The 17,308-nt window shown below is 25.6% G+C and overlaps 2 protein-coding genes across 5 annotated transcripts; one reads left to right on the top strand and one right to left on the bottom strand.

Annotated features, from left to right (window-relative positions):
* The first annotated feature begins 1,707 nt into the window (after nt 1-1,707).
* LOC114130673 (arginyl-tRNA--protein transferase 1) lies at nt 1,708-9,641 on the top strand. 3 transcript variants are annotated; one of them, XM_050206230.1, is made up of 11 exons: nt 1,708-1,939; nt 2,008-2,128; nt 2,221-2,347; nt 2,603-2,751; nt 2,967-3,083; nt 4,707-4,784; nt 4,864-5,042; nt 5,958-6,113; nt 6,261-6,442; nt 6,514-6,763; nt 6,827-9,641. In XM_050206230.1, the coding sequence occupies exons 2-11, from the start codon at nt 2,029-2,031 to the stop codon at nt 6,968-6,970; spliced, it is 1,482 nt and encodes a 493-aa protein (XP_050062187.1). In that variant the 5' UTR covers nt 1,708-1,939; nt 2,008-2,028; the 3' UTR covers nt 6,971-9,641. The 3 variants fall into 3 exon arrangements, with proteins under 3 accessions (XP_050062187.1, XP_050062185.1, XP_050062186.1); XM_050206228.1 differs by having other exon boundaries at nt 1,708-1,943; XM_050206229.1 differs by lacking the exon at nt 5,958-6,113 and adding an exon at nt 5,763-5,912 and having other exon boundaries at nt 1,708-1,943.
* Nucleotides 9,642-9,887: 246 nt separating this feature from the next.
* Nucleotides 9,888-13,651, bottom strand: LOC114130672 (delta(3,5)-Delta(2,4)-dienoyl-CoA isomerase, mitochondrial). Of its 2 annotated transcripts, XM_050206236.1 has the most exons (9): nt 13,226-13,650; nt 13,113-13,151; nt 12,914-13,040; nt 12,383-12,471; nt 11,885-12,012; nt 11,586-11,712; nt 11,273-11,426; nt 10,928-11,054; nt 9,888-10,523 (listed from the first exon to the last, which is right to left on the bottom strand). In XM_050206236.1, the coding sequence occupies exons 3-9, from the start codon at nt 13,018-13,020 to the stop codon at nt 10,425-10,427; spliced, it is 831 nt and encodes a 276-aa protein (XP_050062193.1). In that variant the 5' UTR covers nt 13,021-13,040; nt 13,113-13,151; nt 13,226-13,650; the 3' UTR covers nt 9,888-10,424. The 2 variants fall into 2 exon arrangements, with proteins under 2 accessions (XP_050062193.1, XP_027851488.2); XM_027995687.2 differs by having other exon boundaries at nt 13,113-13,651.
* Between the last annotated feature and the right edge of the window lie 3,657 nt (nt 13,652-17,308).

Below are 17,308 nucleotides of genomic sequence, written 5' to 3'. Positions count from 1 at the left end.
AAATTTTAAATTTCAAACATTAATGTACAATATATAGTTACATGAAAAATACTCTGTTATATTCATTTGAATTTATATTCGTATAGTCGTATGCATACAAAAAATATCTTTTAATTTTTATACGAAATATATTTATTAGGGTGATCCTTATAAAATAGGGGGTAAGGAAAGTTAAATATTTTTGGTTTCTCACCCGCTCGATTTTTTCATTACTATACGAAAGTTGTGTGGGTTAAATTTGGTGATGATTAATAACCCATTTCGGGTGCCGCAAAAGGGTTGAATATTGATAAATAGGGTAGCTTTAGGGTTTTTCCGATTTAACTCAAAATATATTGCATCAGACATAAAATTGTATAGAACCTAAATTGTAGATTTAAATATTGTCTATAAATTTATTATATATATAAATATAATATGTTACTGTAAGGTACGAAAATCAGGTAATGTACATAACATTACCCATTACCCGGGTAATGTGAACACTATCCATGCCTATGGGATAAAGTAAAAAATATTATTTGTAAAACGTTTATTTTGTACATTAACCAGATAATGTATACATTATCTATATTTGAGTGGTTAAAGCGTTTTGATAAAATTAAGTATCAATTGTAATACAGTTAAAGTCAAACGACCAGAAGTAAAGATGATCCGCAGAATTTATTGTTTTGAGATTTTGTCTATTAACGATAATCAATAGTCAATACTATGGACTTGGAAATAATAATGGTCACACTTCTTCAATTTTATTCAAGAAATAAATTTCCTGTATATTTTGAACTTCTGACCCATAGATTGGTACATTAGAAGTGTCAGCTACAAAATAATTATTACGTGAAATAGCTAATATAATATAGTTAATACATTTTAGATTTTGATATTCTAATAAGAACATATTTAAGAGTAGAAAACCGTTGGAAAAGCTTGTGTTGCAATTTTGCCCAGGTTTTAAGATTAATTTACTAGACTATAATGCACAATCTCTTTCCGGTGGTCAAGGTTTCAAAAAAAAAAAACGTCTGTGTAAAAGTAAATGTTTATCAAATAAATGTAATTATATAAATCTGCTGGGATACTTTACAGCAACTCCAAACGGCACCCAAATTCCAACTGTTCCGATTTTACCTATTTTATTTTTCAAATTTATTTATAGGTACATAAAATAATAATTTTAATAATATCCAATTTACTAAATAAATATTTTTTTCGGATTAATATGATTTAGTTTTTTTCTACTTCTTACTTTATCCACAGCAAATTAGATAATGTATACATTATACCTACAGTTCATATGGACAAGACGTATATTACCCGGACAATGTGTAAACTAGGTACCTGTTTTTATACTCTACTAGTAACATCTATATAATATTATATTATAGTAATATAGCAATCTAATGTTAAATATTTCGTATTATAAGAAAATATATACATTTTTCAAAATTCAACGCAATTCGCCACCAAGTATCAAACGTATAAGCGCAAGTCGCGACTCACTTTTAAGTCGCAATATTCGTGAGTAGTGATCCACAGTTTGGAAACCTCTATTCTAAGGAGAAGAACTTGCATCGTGACCACGGACTAAGATATCCTAATCCTAGTCCGTGATCGTGACTAGAGAGTTGTAGATCTCTACTCTTCTACTATCTAGTATAATGTTATCTACAGCTGTGATCGTGATTATATTATTGTGAAACGGAATTCTATTATCAACAAAACTGAAGCAGTTGTAACTGGCACTCGTCTAGCATATATTACAGAGTTTTTTTTAGTTATAATTTATAAATAATAAATATTAATTGTATTAATCGTGAGCACTGGGCACAGCATTATAGTGCGTATTGCATAGCCCAGCATACAATTGTCACCGTGTTAATTTTACTGCGCGTTGCTGTACTGCAGTTGTCTAAAGATAACAATTTGTTGTGTATTAAATGTTAGTAGGTATTTGTAGTTTAATTCGATAGATACACTGTACGTTTATACTTTTTAAATAAAATTTAGTTTTCAAGTCGATTGTCAACCATGCAGCGTAATAGTGCAAAAAGCATAATATTTTATAATGGGCCAACTGATAAATCCTCTTGTGGTTATTGTAAGAAAGACAAATCTAGCTGTAGCAATGGTAAGTATAGTATATTATCACACCTATTTAGCACTTTGTACTTGGCCTTAAGTAAACGTTTTTTTGATAAATATGATATGATTGATTGATAGGATTGTGGGCTTCTAGTCTTACAGTAGAAGCATACCAAGATATGATTGATCGTGGGTGGCGACGTGCTGGCAAGTATTGTTACAAATCAATCATGGATAAAACGTGTTGTCCACTTTACACTATCAGGTATAATCTCAGTTGTTTGGAAATTAGTTGAACAAATATAATTATTATTTATTTTATTTTTTTTGTAGATCAGGAGTGAATTTTAGTTCTTATTTAATTATTTTTATCAAATTAATAATATAACATAAAATTAAAATTTTTAGATATAGCTTCTAAAATTGGACATATCTGAAAAATCATTCTAGATATTTATTTTAATAAAATAAAATTGTTAAGCTTGTATATAACTATCTATCAAGTTATTTTATATTACAGATGTGAAGCTTTGAAGTTTGAGATGTCAAAGTCACAGAAAAAAGTTATAAGAAGAGTAACTACATTTTTAAAAAATGGAGAATGTGAAAAAAATCCAGTTCATACTGAACAAGCTGAAAGAGAACCCTTTATGAAATGTGAAGTAGAAAGTAATTTGTTTGTTTTCCTTTCTTTCTTTTTTTGGTTAGATTCAAAAACTTTATGTACTGAGTTTATATTAGATACTTCTTCATATTCCTGCCTAATTATCTTAACTTTATATTGTTAATTTATTAGTAAATTTGTTTTACATTATTCATATTCTAGTTGCGACTTTATTAAACAAGGATAAAATATACATGAATAATTTGTCATTTTCTCATAGATATACAAAATCATGATGATAAAATGAAAATTATGAATACAGATTATTTACTTAATGAAGAACAAAGTACTTCTGATATTGGTTCAAGTAACGATACTTTGGAAATTATAAATGAAGGTAATTTAAATTAAAAAACTTATTTAACTTATAAACTATATTAAATGATATATTTATGTATAGTTATCTGAGATAGTTTTAGAGGGTTGGGTAAAAAACCCCTATTTGAGTCTATAGTAAAGGGGTGGGTGGGTCCTCAAGCTATATGTTACTTGCCTTTGGAGTATTTTCACTTTGCCACGCCACTGGTTATCTCCTGATATGTAGTCCACCAAAAAAATATGCTATTTACCAATAATTAATGTGGTCTACTATAATAATACATTATCACATAACTAACGTTTGTCATTTTGTATAATCCGACCAAGATCTCTAAAAGGTTGTCTTTTATTAAATAAATATTTAGTTATGTTTCTATAGAGATTAATTCAGTCATTAACAGTATTTTTAGATCTCTCTTTATATTTTAAAATTGAATAATTTTATTTTTAATAACTCAAAAGTATATCTTCATGATTTTTCTGAGACTCAATCCATTATATTTTCAGCCATTTGCGTCCATGTAAGATGATTAATTATAATAATAAAAATGCTAATTGGATAATTGAGCAGATGATTTTACACCTAAAAACTTGTCATACTTTTTCTCGATCATTTCTTTACAGTTTTTCTTGGCTATTACATTTTTAGCCATAATCTTGTAAGTATTTGACTGGGGGGGGATTCATCAATTAAAAAAATTCTATAAAATTATTTAACCAGAATTTTGAAAAGTTACCTATAATCTACCATACTTTTTAATTCACCACAAATGACACTGAATTATTTAAATTATTGTTATGCCAGCAGTACATTCTTGCCTCACCTCACCTTACCATAACTCATTGATATTTGAAAATTTAGATTACATTTCTTTATGTTGATTTTGTTGATGATTGACACTGGTAAACATAAAGATAAAATGTATACATTGATTTAAATTTTTTTAATTGATAAATAATATGATTATAAAATAATATATCCTATCTAAAGAAGAATACTAAAAATTAGTAGACCTCATGCTTTACACATATTTATTGTTAAGTATTAAATATGTTGCGAGCTGTTATTATTATTATGTATACATATATATTATATTATTGTATTATTGTGAGTATATATTTATATGATAACCATGAAACAAGGGGGGGTATGAGACAAAGACAAGACTTATGTATAACTTATTTCACATGGGCTAACTTAACCTTTAAGAGTATGCTTTTACTCACAGGTGCATTTAGCGGGCATACCTTGCTGCAATAAATATATGTGTTAGAGGCAACCTACCGCAGACCATATATGGGCATATTGAAATATTATAGTAGGGATACTTTAGCTTAGGAGAGCTGTTCCCCAAATTGAAAGACATCGTATCACAAAACTCGAAGAAACAACTCTATTGTAACAACTCTATAACTCCACGCAATTTACTTTTATTATTATTTTAGTTTGGACTTAATGACTTTTATTTAATTAACGTAATTACATATACAACAATAGTCATCGATTGCATTAGAATTATTTAAACTCCATCCTTCGGCCTGTAGAAAATTCATGGTTAGAAGCAATTAAGAGAGAGGAGATAGCCTTTTATATGATATGTATAATGATTGATAATAATTTTTCTTTTTTTTTAATTTTCAGAAGTTAGCAAAATGGATGTACCTCTTAATTTAAATTGTAACTCTGAAGCTCAGAAAGTACCTAAAAAAGTTAAACCTGGTATAATACTTTTTTTCATTTTACTTATGTTAATAATATTAATATGATAATTATTAATAAAATATCTAAATAATAATAGGTAAAGGAGCTGATCCAAATTTGCCAAGTTCAAAAAAAAAAAAGTTTTTACGCATTCAAAAAAAATTAGCTAAAGATCCAAATTTTGTATATACAATTTCACCCCCTGAAATAAAACTTTTAGAAGAGTATATTGCTGAGAATGATTCAGTATGTACTGGTGAAGATAAAAAATTAAGAGTAAGTAGCCGTAATATATATATACTTTTCTAATATCTAAGCTAAATAATACATTAATTTAGAGATATTTTTTTGTATAACTATAAATGAATACAAATGTTGATTAAATTTATACTTTTTTTGTTTAAATGAGCATGTCTCTGTATATACATTTTTTTTAGGTGACTTATTGTAGTGATCTTTTTAACTAATTGATTTTAACTTAATTTTCTCACTATTATTAATAACTGGTTAATTATAATCTAGCAATGACTATTAACATACTAAAAAATATATTAGATTATAAATTTTATGATACTTTAAATTTAATTTTAATTTTTTAATTTAAATAACTACATGTACTTGTATTACTTACTTTAACATGTACATATTTTACTTTATCATATTATACAGTTTTATTTTTAATTATGTAAAACAGTTAAATTCACGTTCATTGTATATTTTTAATTATTGATTAATTATTCACACTCCTCGGTCACAATTAGCTGACCGTTGATTGAAGCTCTAATGTATTTTATAAATTTCTTTATATTATTATGCAAAAAATACAAATAATTTGACTTACACATAAAATAATTAATTAATTATTTATTTATTTTTTATTGAATATTTAAAATCGTGGCAGCTCTGGCCATTTGTCTTAAACTAATTAATTTATACATATCCAGTTTATGTTTTACAAAGTAAGATCAGCAATCAAATAAAATATATTAATTTTAGATAAAATTAGTAAAGATGAGATCTTCAAGCAATTCTTTTGAAGACGAGTATGCTGTATACCAATCATATCAAACTGTTATACACGGTGATAAAATTGAACGCTGTTCAAGAGAACAATTTATTCATTTTCTTGTTGATTCACCCCTTCAAGTAAGCTTTAATTTCTTAACCTTATAAACAATTTTTGTATCTAAGGTGACCTTGGTCAAGACCGGCACAGAAGCATTTTCCCAAACTTTCATTGCTGGAGCTACTTTATTTGCCAAGTATCAAATAACTGTGCACAATGACACACCAGATGACTGTAATACGGAGCAATACTTATCATTTCTTGTTGATTCACCTTTGAAGGTATCATTAATTTCCTAGGTTTTAAATACCATGCCATGTGTAATGCTCAATTGTTTTTAATTTTGTCGGTCTGATCGATCCACCAATTTTATAAATGCTTCCAACTTGTTACAATTGTTAAATAAATATTATGAATTTTATTTCTAGGAAGAAAAATCAAATCATCCTCATCATCCTGGATATGGCTCATTTCATCAACAATACTGGCTTGGTGATAAATTAATAGCTGTAGGAGTAATAGATATTTTACCAAAGTGTGTATCATCTGTATATTTATTTTATGACCCAGATTATCATCACATGGTGTTAGGAACTTATAGTTCCTTAAGGTAAATTCAATATTATTTACAATAAAAGATATCTTATAAATTAAAATTTATTAATGTTGAAAATGTTTTAGGGAAATACATTTAGTGAGAGAATTGCACAAAATGTCACCCAATTTGAAGTACTATTACATGGGCTTTTATATACATTCTTGCCCAAAAATGCGCTACAAGGCAAAAATTCGCCCATCTTATCTATTATGCCCACAAAAATACACATGGCATGCAATTGAAAAATGCATTCCGAAACTCGATAATAAAAGTTATTCAATATTTGATGAGTCTGATGACACTGAAGATAATGATAATTTCACAATAGATCACGTAAATAATAAATGAAACTAGTGTACATACATTAATGCTATATAATAATATTATGATTTATAGATTCTAGTACTATATCGTGGTGCATTGATGCCTTATTCAACATACAAAATAATTGGCCATAATCAAGATGAACAGATTAAAGAATATAAAATATTAATTGGACCTAAACTGGTACGGAAATTAATTTACTGCATTATGGATTAATTATAATAGTTGCTGTATATAACACATTGATCTGGAATTTTAACAACTTATTAATATTGATTGTATCAAAATATATATTGTATTTAATTTTTAATATCTTTATTTTAAAACTAACATTTATATATATTATATACATAGAATTACCAATCATGCAAATGAGTATAATTATTTGAAACCATAAGTTTCTTTATATTTTGTTTATCTTGTTTGTTAATTTGGTAAACGTATGTTTTATAACTGCTCGAGTTTCTGAAGATAATATTTGAGAAAACGTATAAAATACAATCAAGTACCTAAATAAATAATGAGTATAGAAAGTTTTTATTAGAAGCTTCTATACTCTAAACATTAGTTAGCAAATATGATTATTAGGGCCCGGATTTACATGCATTTGTAAGTTTTTTTCAAGTATTTCAAAAAGTAGCTAGATAAGTTACAAGTTGAATTATTTTTATTTTTAATTATTGTTCAAGAAGATAATGGGCCCCACTGAACATGTTCGTGTGGGGGCCCATGAGTTCACAATTTGAAATATAAATTTATTAAATAGTTCATATAAATTAAATAATTACAATTTGCATATAACTATAATATAAATAATATGTTTTCTTCTCTTTGCTTATATAATACAATATTATGTAAAAAATTATGTAGTTAAATAATACAATATAATATGGTAATATAAAACAAAAATTAACAATAATTACCAAAATCATACTACTAATATGATAAATAATGAATTAATCCTATACGTTTGTTAAGAGTCTTTCTATATTTTGTTCTTGTAATAGCCAAAGTGTAATTTGGTTTGTAGAGCATATAAATCTGGGCATTAATGATCACTTATCGTTAAAGTCTGAATTTATATGCATTAAAAAGTATCAAAATATGCCATATAATATGCAGTAAAAGTCATTAAAATATGCAACAAATATGCAGTAAAAATCATTAATGTATACAACAAATATGTATTTATAAAATTTATATTTAAAAATTCAAAGTTGTAATAAGTATGAAAACAATATATGATAATAAAATATAATGAAATATAAATTTATAAATAAGAACACGTATTAATAAATACATTAATATTACTGTTTAAAAATAAAATAAAATGTACAACTCAAAATGTGCTTTATTCTTTAAAGTTAAAATTAATTATTAAATGATATTCAAGTTTTTCTTCGGTAAAATTAGTCTATCTGTTAATAAATGCTTGTTTATCGAAAATGATCATTCACAATCAACTGAAGTTATTGGAGCAAATTTAAAAGAGCTTAAATAATTGGGTCTTGATGGTTATTAGAACTATACATAACAACTATAGGTATTATAAAATTAAATATATTACATCGATAATGATGATATAACAATTAGATTGCAGCAGATTAACTATTTCTTTTAATACGATGGCGTTCCCTCAACTATTTCTAATGTATATAAAATATTTTACATATAATTCGTATTTTAAATTAAGATGTTAAAATTGTGTTGCCAATACCACATTCTAGCGACCAAATTTTTTTTGCGACAGCGCATTCATTGAAATATGTAACAAATATGCATTTACTGTCAAATATGCAAAAATATGCAAAATAAAAATTTAACTATGAATTTCAATTAGTATGATTCGTGAAGATTATTAACAAAAATATAAAAAAGCGAAAAGGAAAAAATATGCAAAAACATACAAATCCAGGCTCTACTTATCATATACATTATATTATTTATATTGTTTGTGTTGTGATATTACCTGCACAAAAATATATTATATAATAAATTGTAATTACAACATATATTGTCCAATTATCTTTAAACATTATTTTATTAATTGTATGGATTAAACTTAAATTTAATGTAATAATTTTGATTAAGTTTATTAGTATTAATATTGTGCCAGCCAGTATATTAAGTATTTGAGTACATTTTAAATACTATTTTATTATATTGAAAATACTTTCAATTAAATATATTTTTCTGACTCAATTATAAATATTTAGAATTGTATAATATTATTAACATTATGTTACTAAAAAACAACTACCACCAAAACCAAGATTTTTTTTTATATAAATAATATAATATAGGTTAAGGGCTAGTTATACAAATGAGTTTTGGCCTTTCTGTAAACACAGACTTCTATACTAACTAGATAAGAAACTCGTATATTATTTATATTATTAACATTGAAGCTCGCGTATCAGTTTCTGCCATTTTATCGATTGGCAAAACATTACATTTCCTACACAATATGTATTAGGAATAACATCGTTTTTAATGGTAAAATATAGAAATAAATGAAAAATGATTTCTATAAAATATTCTTAATTTTTTTTAAATAACAGGTTTAGACATCATAAAATACAATACAACATAATTAATATTTACCATTTAAAATACCATATAATGCCAACCGAAAAACCTGGCTTCAATTGATAGCAGGAGTTCGCTATCTAGTTCTTTATAGAAATCTGTGTCTGTAAACAGTAGTGTATCTGTGAAGTGAGTCATGTTAGCATTACAAACTTTAACAAAAATAAATAATAAGGCAGGCAATATTTTTGAAAAAAAAACTAATGTTTTTTAAGTGTAATAAACCTTTATAGCTATAAATTAATATATTACAATTTAAAAAATTTTCATCAATAAAATGAATTTTGATTCTTTTTAATCGGTATTTTGAATTTGAAAATTGGTTTTACTATTATAGATAACAAAACTAAGTGTAACAAAAAATTTGCAAATTCTATAAGCTACAGCGTGTGTTTATGTTATTATAAATCACAATTAATAATTATTTTTCACTACTACCTAATACCTATAGTATGAATAATTTAAACTTGGTAGTTAAAAACAACAACAAACAGCTTTATGGATTCAGAATAAGGAAAGGTATGATAAAATAAAAAAATATGTGTTTATAATTTACTCACATATATATATGTATATATTGTAGTGTTTAAAATTTGTAACAAATACTTTTTTTTTATATAAATGTTTGATTAATAACCTCTTCAGTGGCGTAGCCAGCGGGTAGACCTGGTTGGCCCAGGCCTACCCAATTTTCTCCAAAAATGAATATTTTATATCATGTTTCTTATTTAATAAAAATATTCATTGATAATCCTTATTAAATCAAAATATCGGGCCCCAAAAAAAGTGTCTAGCTACGCCACTGAACCTCTTGCTTTAATAATACAATTTACTTAACTACTTGAAGTAATATTTTACAAAAATTAAGTAACATTGTTTATTATAAAATTAACCAACAATTTAAAATAAAAATATCATTTTTAATCAAACTAAATTGGATGGTACCTTCTGGTTTTGTTAATTTTAAATATAATGTAAAGATATAGATATAATTCTAGGTATGAGCAATTATTATTGATTTATGTAAAAAATTACATTTAAAAATAAGTTTACTAAATTTAGGAATAGTAATTAAATTAAATTATAGTTTTGAAAATATTGGTTTTTTATCCTTTGTAGCAACAGCCATTGACGCTTTGATGAAATCTTCACTTTGTAATAATATTTGATTCCAGTCTCCCTGTAAATATATATTTTTTAAATTTTTGTTAAGTGTGAAATATTTAATGTATGAATATACCTATAAAGTTTAACTGATTCACCTTATTTTTAAACAAGTTATTTAATTAATTAATTTGAACTATTTTGGTATAGTAATATACTTTAATTTACTAATGTCATAAAATGTTATTGTTCTTTGATTATAAGAACTGTAACAATATTCCTTATTATTTAAAAAAAAACAATAATTAGCTTCTAACAGTCTAATACACAAAAAAATTTATAAGTAATTTTAAACCATTTGAAGGTATTTAATATTTATTAAGGAAAAAATATCATTAACTTTGTTGTCTTAGCTTTTATTTAGATACTTAACTAAACAATTAGAATGCTATTGTAAATTTTTAATACTTTTTAACTTACAATATGATCCAATCCTTCTTGAACGGTATGATCTCGTGAATAAATTATGCTTCTTTTAGTCATTTGGACTCCTACAGGACTTTTGCTGGCTATGTCTGAAGCAATGTTCATAACATTTTCTAACATACTAAAAAATATATGATTATATAAGTTAAAATATAATTATTATCTAGAAACTGACATTTATAATGAATATAAATATTATATAAATTACTATGAAAAACTACTAAATAAAAACAAAATTTAATTAAAAGAAATACATTTTTTTTTTCTTTAGTTACAATAAACATATCAAATTACTTTTAAAAATTAGTATTTAATATGCACAGATAAATTATAAATTACCTTTCTTTGGTGTCATAAACTTGAGTAACAAAACCAATATTTTTGGCTTCTGAAGAATGAAATTTACGAGCAGTAAATGCTAATTCATTGAATGTACTCATACTTCCAATAATTTTTGGCATCCTCTGCAATGTACCAACATCTGCTGCCATTCCTATTTAAATAAATTTGAAAAAGCATTAATTTGGTTTATTTTAAAGTTTAAGCTGAAAATTTGAAATTAACTACTAAAAATAAAAAATAATTAAGTGATTAAAAAACAAAATATTGATAATTATCAGAGAATAAAATAATATTCCAAGGTTCAACTAACCAATTTCAGTTTCTTTAAGTTGAAACCAAGCATCTTCTGTACAATATCGTATATCGGCTGCTGAAACTAGATCAACTCCACCACCGATACATCCATTATGAATAGCAGTCAATACAGGCTTATCACACTAACAAATATATTACATTATTACAATTTGTTCATTAAAAATTTGAATGTTAACAAGTGATAATGGTATAAAACAGACAAATTATCAATACTAAGTATTATATTAATATTTAAATTTAATTTTTAATGGTGTTTTGAGAATAGTTATATTAATATTAGTATATTAGTAATACTTTTTCAAGAGCAGTGAGACAATCTTGATATGTTTTAATAAAACACCGTAAAACTTTTGATTTTCTTGCAATGTCATCATGATTTGCAACTTCTTGACCAAGATTCATAAGGTCAAATAAATCAATTCCTATTGGAAAAAAAAATATATAATAAATTTATAATATATAATGATTGTACTATACCTTTTCTCAATACAATGAAAATTTGTTATATTATGGAATACTTTATATTATTATAAATACTGGTAAATTCTTTTTATAAAACCATAATCATTATCTGTTATTGATTAAAATTTTAATTAAATACTTGACTCAATCCAGTGAAAGAATACACTGATTTTGTACATCCGCACGTGAAACTGGTTCTATTAGCAGAAAATTCGTGGGGATGCGCAGAAGAACTGAATTTAGTCAAGTTGGAACATGTTCTCTCACTGAACAGAGCCGAGTCTGATATATAATGACATTATTAGTATAAAACATTATATTTTAATTTACCTGAAGTGAAATATTTTCCATTAGCTGAAAGAACAATTACTCGACAGTCTGTGTTTTCATTTAATTCATTGAAACATTTTCCTATTTCTCTGAAAATAAATTTATTACATTAGTTAATGATATACTTGTTTCTTATATGCATTTTCTGTTATCTTACTGAATTTTAAGACTACAAATTATTAGTAGGTATTATTATGCACTTATGTATTAGTTCTCTATACTGGTTGCAAAGTTCAGATAATTTTATTAGTTGTTCTTGTGTGTTTACATTACCTAGGTATCTCAAATAAATAATATCTAAATTGGCGGGGTAAAATAGATTTAGGTAATGATTATGATAATCAGACTTCCTAGAGTTAGTAAGTAATTAAATTCACACAACTATAGCATTATTATCATGCACAGATTCTCTCGACATGGGATGCAATTCTATAATAGCGCGGGGCTCCTAGGATCCTAAAATTTCCCCCAGTTATAACCTAGAGATGTATAAAATTATTAATAGTGTGCAATTTTTAAAATATTACTTACAACCACATTGCTTTGTTCATCGCATTAGCCTTTTCTGGTCTATTTAATTGGACACTATAAACAAATTCTTTAGGACTTTCAATTTTTAGTGTATGATATTGAGACATTGCACTAATTTTTGATATATCTAAAATATAAACGAAAAAAAAACATTGGTAGATTTGTTTTTATCGAACATTAATGTAAACTTTATATTTACTTCGGAAAAATAAAATTCCTTTTTGAAAACTAGAGATTCCTAAAAACATGGTAAATTATATGAACACTGCGGAAATAATATTATTTAAGTAATATATTAGTAATAGGTTTTACTTTTATTTAATTGTTATTAGGTAACTCAATACTAAACACTAGGCAATTTGTTAAGTAATCGTAATGTTAAATGTATTATACTGCAATGATGATAAGCGATAACTAATACTATGTAATCCAAATCGCAATATTTGTAATTAGAACGTCGAAATCAGTAAAAATAAAATTCACTATATTGTAATGTATTTAGTAATCGATACTATACAGTAAATATATATATAGTAATATGCCTAATCGTAAACTTTCACTTAAATCACAGGACACAGATGATCACAGATATATAATACGACACGATGATAGTGCAATACAATTAATAGCTATATAACACGGAAAACGTCCATGCTCAATACTACAGTACGACCATAGAACAATTAATAACAATAGTACAACACAGTAGCGTAGATATTACATTATCTGATTCAAGTTCTATGGTTGATAACTGTCGGTAAGTTAAGGTACCTATAAATGCAGTTGCAGCAGTTGCATTATAGTACTCTTGTCTGAACTCTCAAGTGAAGAGTAGGAGAATAGGTCATTGATATAAGGCAATAAAGCATAATATTTAGGACACTGCATTTCTCTCTTCGCCGAACAGTAAACAGTAAACATACGTATTTGAGTTTCGACCAACGTAATGGAAAGAGAAACGATGGTTTTCACTCGCACAGAAACTTCAGAGCGATAAAGAAACCAATATTAAAACAACTACAGTGAAAAGAGATGCAAATATCATTTATCGACAATCATCACCAATCGTGAAGATTAGAAATGTCATAGACAAAAAGACTACGGACCATATTTAAATAATTGTTTAATATTATATCATAATTGACAATAAAATATAATTTAAACAATATTATTATTCGTATGATATGTAAATAATATCAAATACCATAATAAATAGAATACCTATGTATTTGATAATAATATATTATATTATCGTGGTGGAATTCGCATGATAAACTCACAGGCTTCTAAATAGAAATCTGTGGATAAACTAAACAGCTGTATCATGATACTACGATGATGTTTATGTGATAAACAACCGTGACGTAAACAACGCGCAAATTAGCATTTGCATATTCACATAGTGGAAATGTGTAATGTTTTTACATTTCATAAAAATAATAATAAAATTATGTTCAATGGAGGAGACTGGAGAGTGTAACTATAAATAGCATTCACAGATCAATTAAAAAGCACAATTTTTGTGTGCAGTATCATCAAATACGTGCCTACGGAGTACGGGCTACGGGAAAATGTTCCTTTATCGAGGAAATTCGTACGTTGTAGTTATGAAAAAATTTTAATTTCAATGACCAACTATGATCTTAGTTATTAATTAACAATAATAAAATTATCATGATTATTTTCATAATAATTAATAATCTCGGTAGGGGTAATTACCACTGTACTAAATACATGGAACTCGCATTATGTATAATAATTCTCGTGTATGTGTAATACTGAACTAAATATAATATATAATATATTAACGTATACTAATTAGGTATATGGACAATTGGTCCCCGCTAAAAAATTGTCATATGCAAACAATTATTGGTCTCCTTCATAATTTTATACTCGGACAATAATATTATTATTTATTAGTCCTCAGCTTAAAAGTTAAATAGGTACAAAATATTTTTTTAACATTTAATAATATTTTTTAAACTATATTTTTAATAATATAATACCTTTAGAATAACCTTTCTATTCTTTCTAACTACCTTTATTATTATGTTCATTTTTATTTTTTTAAACAAATAAGTATTACTACATTCTAAAAGTATTATATTATTGAAAATACATTTTAAAGAACGTTTAATAATAATAAAATATTGTGGGAAGTTATCCACAGACTATTTGCGATTAATTATAGTAGGGATAAGCATTGTAATTTCTAGACTGGGAGAGCTGATCTCCAGTCTCCACACTGACGTCTGACAAGGTTGTCAGAATGTCAGATACGGCATCACCATAGAAAAAGGTTTTATAGAGCTGGGAGCAACAACTCTCCATTTACCATCACATTCTTATTATCTATTTTAGACTTCGTTGATGTTCAATAAGCATAAAACACTTAAAATATTCACAAGTTGTGTTGAAATTACTCAAACTCCATCCTTCGGTCTGTAACACATTTGAGGCTGCAATTATCTAATTGATTTTATTTATTCTTATTTTTAGTGAAATAAAATTAAAGCTAAACAATCTATAATGAGCTCATGATTCTCAAAATTTGTAGAATATATTTTTTCATAAGTGCTAGTACTTCAGAGGCTATTTTCGTTTGTACTACGACACATTTTGTGCACTACAAAAAATAAAAATGTGCACCACCTTTATAGTACTATATTACATTTTGCAACCATACCTTGGACAAATTGATAGTAACTATAAGCTCAAATTTAAATATATGCACTACGGAAAAAAAAAAAATGGCTATTGTAGTACTTGAATATCCAAGGTCTTACTAAATATTGTATCACTAAAAACAAATCGTAATTAAGTTAATTAACTGGGCATAGGCTTGACCTATCTATATGTATAATAGTAAGTTTCAACTGTAAGTTCATTTTCATAGACTATGAGTATCCACGTTCATCAACTACAAGACTTCAAGTCTAGGAAGAGAAACAGGGACTCCACTTGTTAAGAAGTCTGCACCACAGTATTTTCAGAATTACCATGGTTGTTGAGTCCTCAACACCTTCATTCCTCACACTTGAGTAGTTTCTTAAACTATAACTTGAGTTATATAAAACACACAAACTATTTCAACTACATTTGATTTATATAATCATTGATTCATGACTGCAGGGTGACAGAAAGTACCTAGTCAATCTACAAATCTTACAAATTGAAATTGAAAAAAATAAATTTTTTAGCAAAAATAGATGCTGAAACTGTAGATGATCCACTTGATGTATTATCTGGTGCTGGTGAAACAGATAAAAACTGAAGTGGTGGTTCCAATAATATTTTTCTTGTGTGAACATCTGTTTGTATTATCATGTTAAATTAGAATGAGAAAATATCATAAAAGTTGGACAGTATATAGTTAACAATTTTAGTTATGAAAGTAGAAAATAATGAAAAATTAATTCATCGTTGCAAATTTTAATATTTATAACTCGTGTAAACTGTGTAAAACATGAAGTTTATTGATCTCATAGATACGTTCATCACTTTTCACCAAATTCTATATTTTATTGTATAAATAAATCACAAATCACAAGATCAATTAATAAATGTTCCAGTAGCTGCTGGAAGTAAATTGACATTTCATAGTATTTTAAGCGACATTTAGTTAATCTAAATTAAATGGATTTTACCACGTAAATAATATCCTAATTTTCATTCATTAGTTGTAAATGTAAAACAATTTGAATTACTACTACAACTATAAGTAAATTATGTTGAAAGTTGTTAGGGTTTCAAAGGTAATATTTTAAACCATTTTATTTATTTTTATTTTTAAGAGTATAATAATTATAGTAATTATTTATATTATGTATGCAAGATAATTTTCAAGTTATAAAACAAGAATATTGAGTCCATATTATAATATGCATATAATTTTTTATATGAATTTGTAGTTAAAAATATGTCAAAATCACATAAACATTTGCAAATAATTTTGAAGTTAAAATTATAAAATTTTCAATTTTCATCTTAAGTAATTCATATAGAAATTAAAAAATATAAAAAATATTTAAACATAAATCTTTATTTTAGGTATTTATACTTATTGAGTTAAAATGTAGATGGAATTAGATATTTTAACAAAGAATAATGACTTAGGTTATTTTGTTATAACTTGAAATTTTCATTATTATACTTTATGTTACAATAACATATTCAAAAAATATAATAGATAAAGAGTAAGAATTATTATTTACAGCTTTTTTAATAATTTAATTTATTAATTATTTATTTCAGGTATAAATTAATAATTATCAATCTTTATAAATGAAAGTAGATATTAGAGATTTATATAAAGTTTTGTTTAAGCAATTGATCAAAGAATCAATAACTTTAACTAAAATGGATAAAAGAATAAAACAACCACCTATCTAT

This window comes from Aphis gossypii, chromosome X (genome assembly GCF_020184175.1).
Source record: "Aphis gossypii isolate Hap1 chromosome X, ASM2018417v2, whole genome shotgun sequence".
In the NCBI taxonomy this organism is placed as follows: Eukaryota; Metazoa; Arthropoda; class Insecta; order Hemiptera; family Aphididae; genus Aphis; species Aphis gossypii.
This window is presented reverse-complemented; position numbering and strand designations above follow the sequence as displayed.

Coding starts and splice junctions, on each gene's coding strand:
- LOC114130673 (XM_050206228.1), top strand. Junction 4,785..4,863: donor ACCTAAAAAAGTTAAACCTG/GTATAATACTTT, acceptor AAATAATAATAG/GTAAAGGAGCTGATCCAAAT. Junction 6,443..6,513: donor GGAACTTATAGTTCCTTAAG/GTAAATTCAATA, acceptor AAAATGTTTTAG/GGAAATACATTTAGTGAGAG.
- LOC114130672 (XM_027995687.2), bottom strand. CDS start 13,161: ATGTTTTTAGGAATCTCTAGTTTTCAAAAAGGAATTTTATTTTTCCGA. Junction 12,013..12,382: donor TGGAAAATATTTCACTTCAG/GTAAATTAAAAT, acceptor TTTTTCCAATAG/GAATTGATTTATTTGACCTT. Junction 11,713..11,884: donor GTCTCACTGCTCTTGAAAAA/GTATTACTAATA, acceptor TATATTTGTTAG/TGTGATAAGCCTGTATTGAC.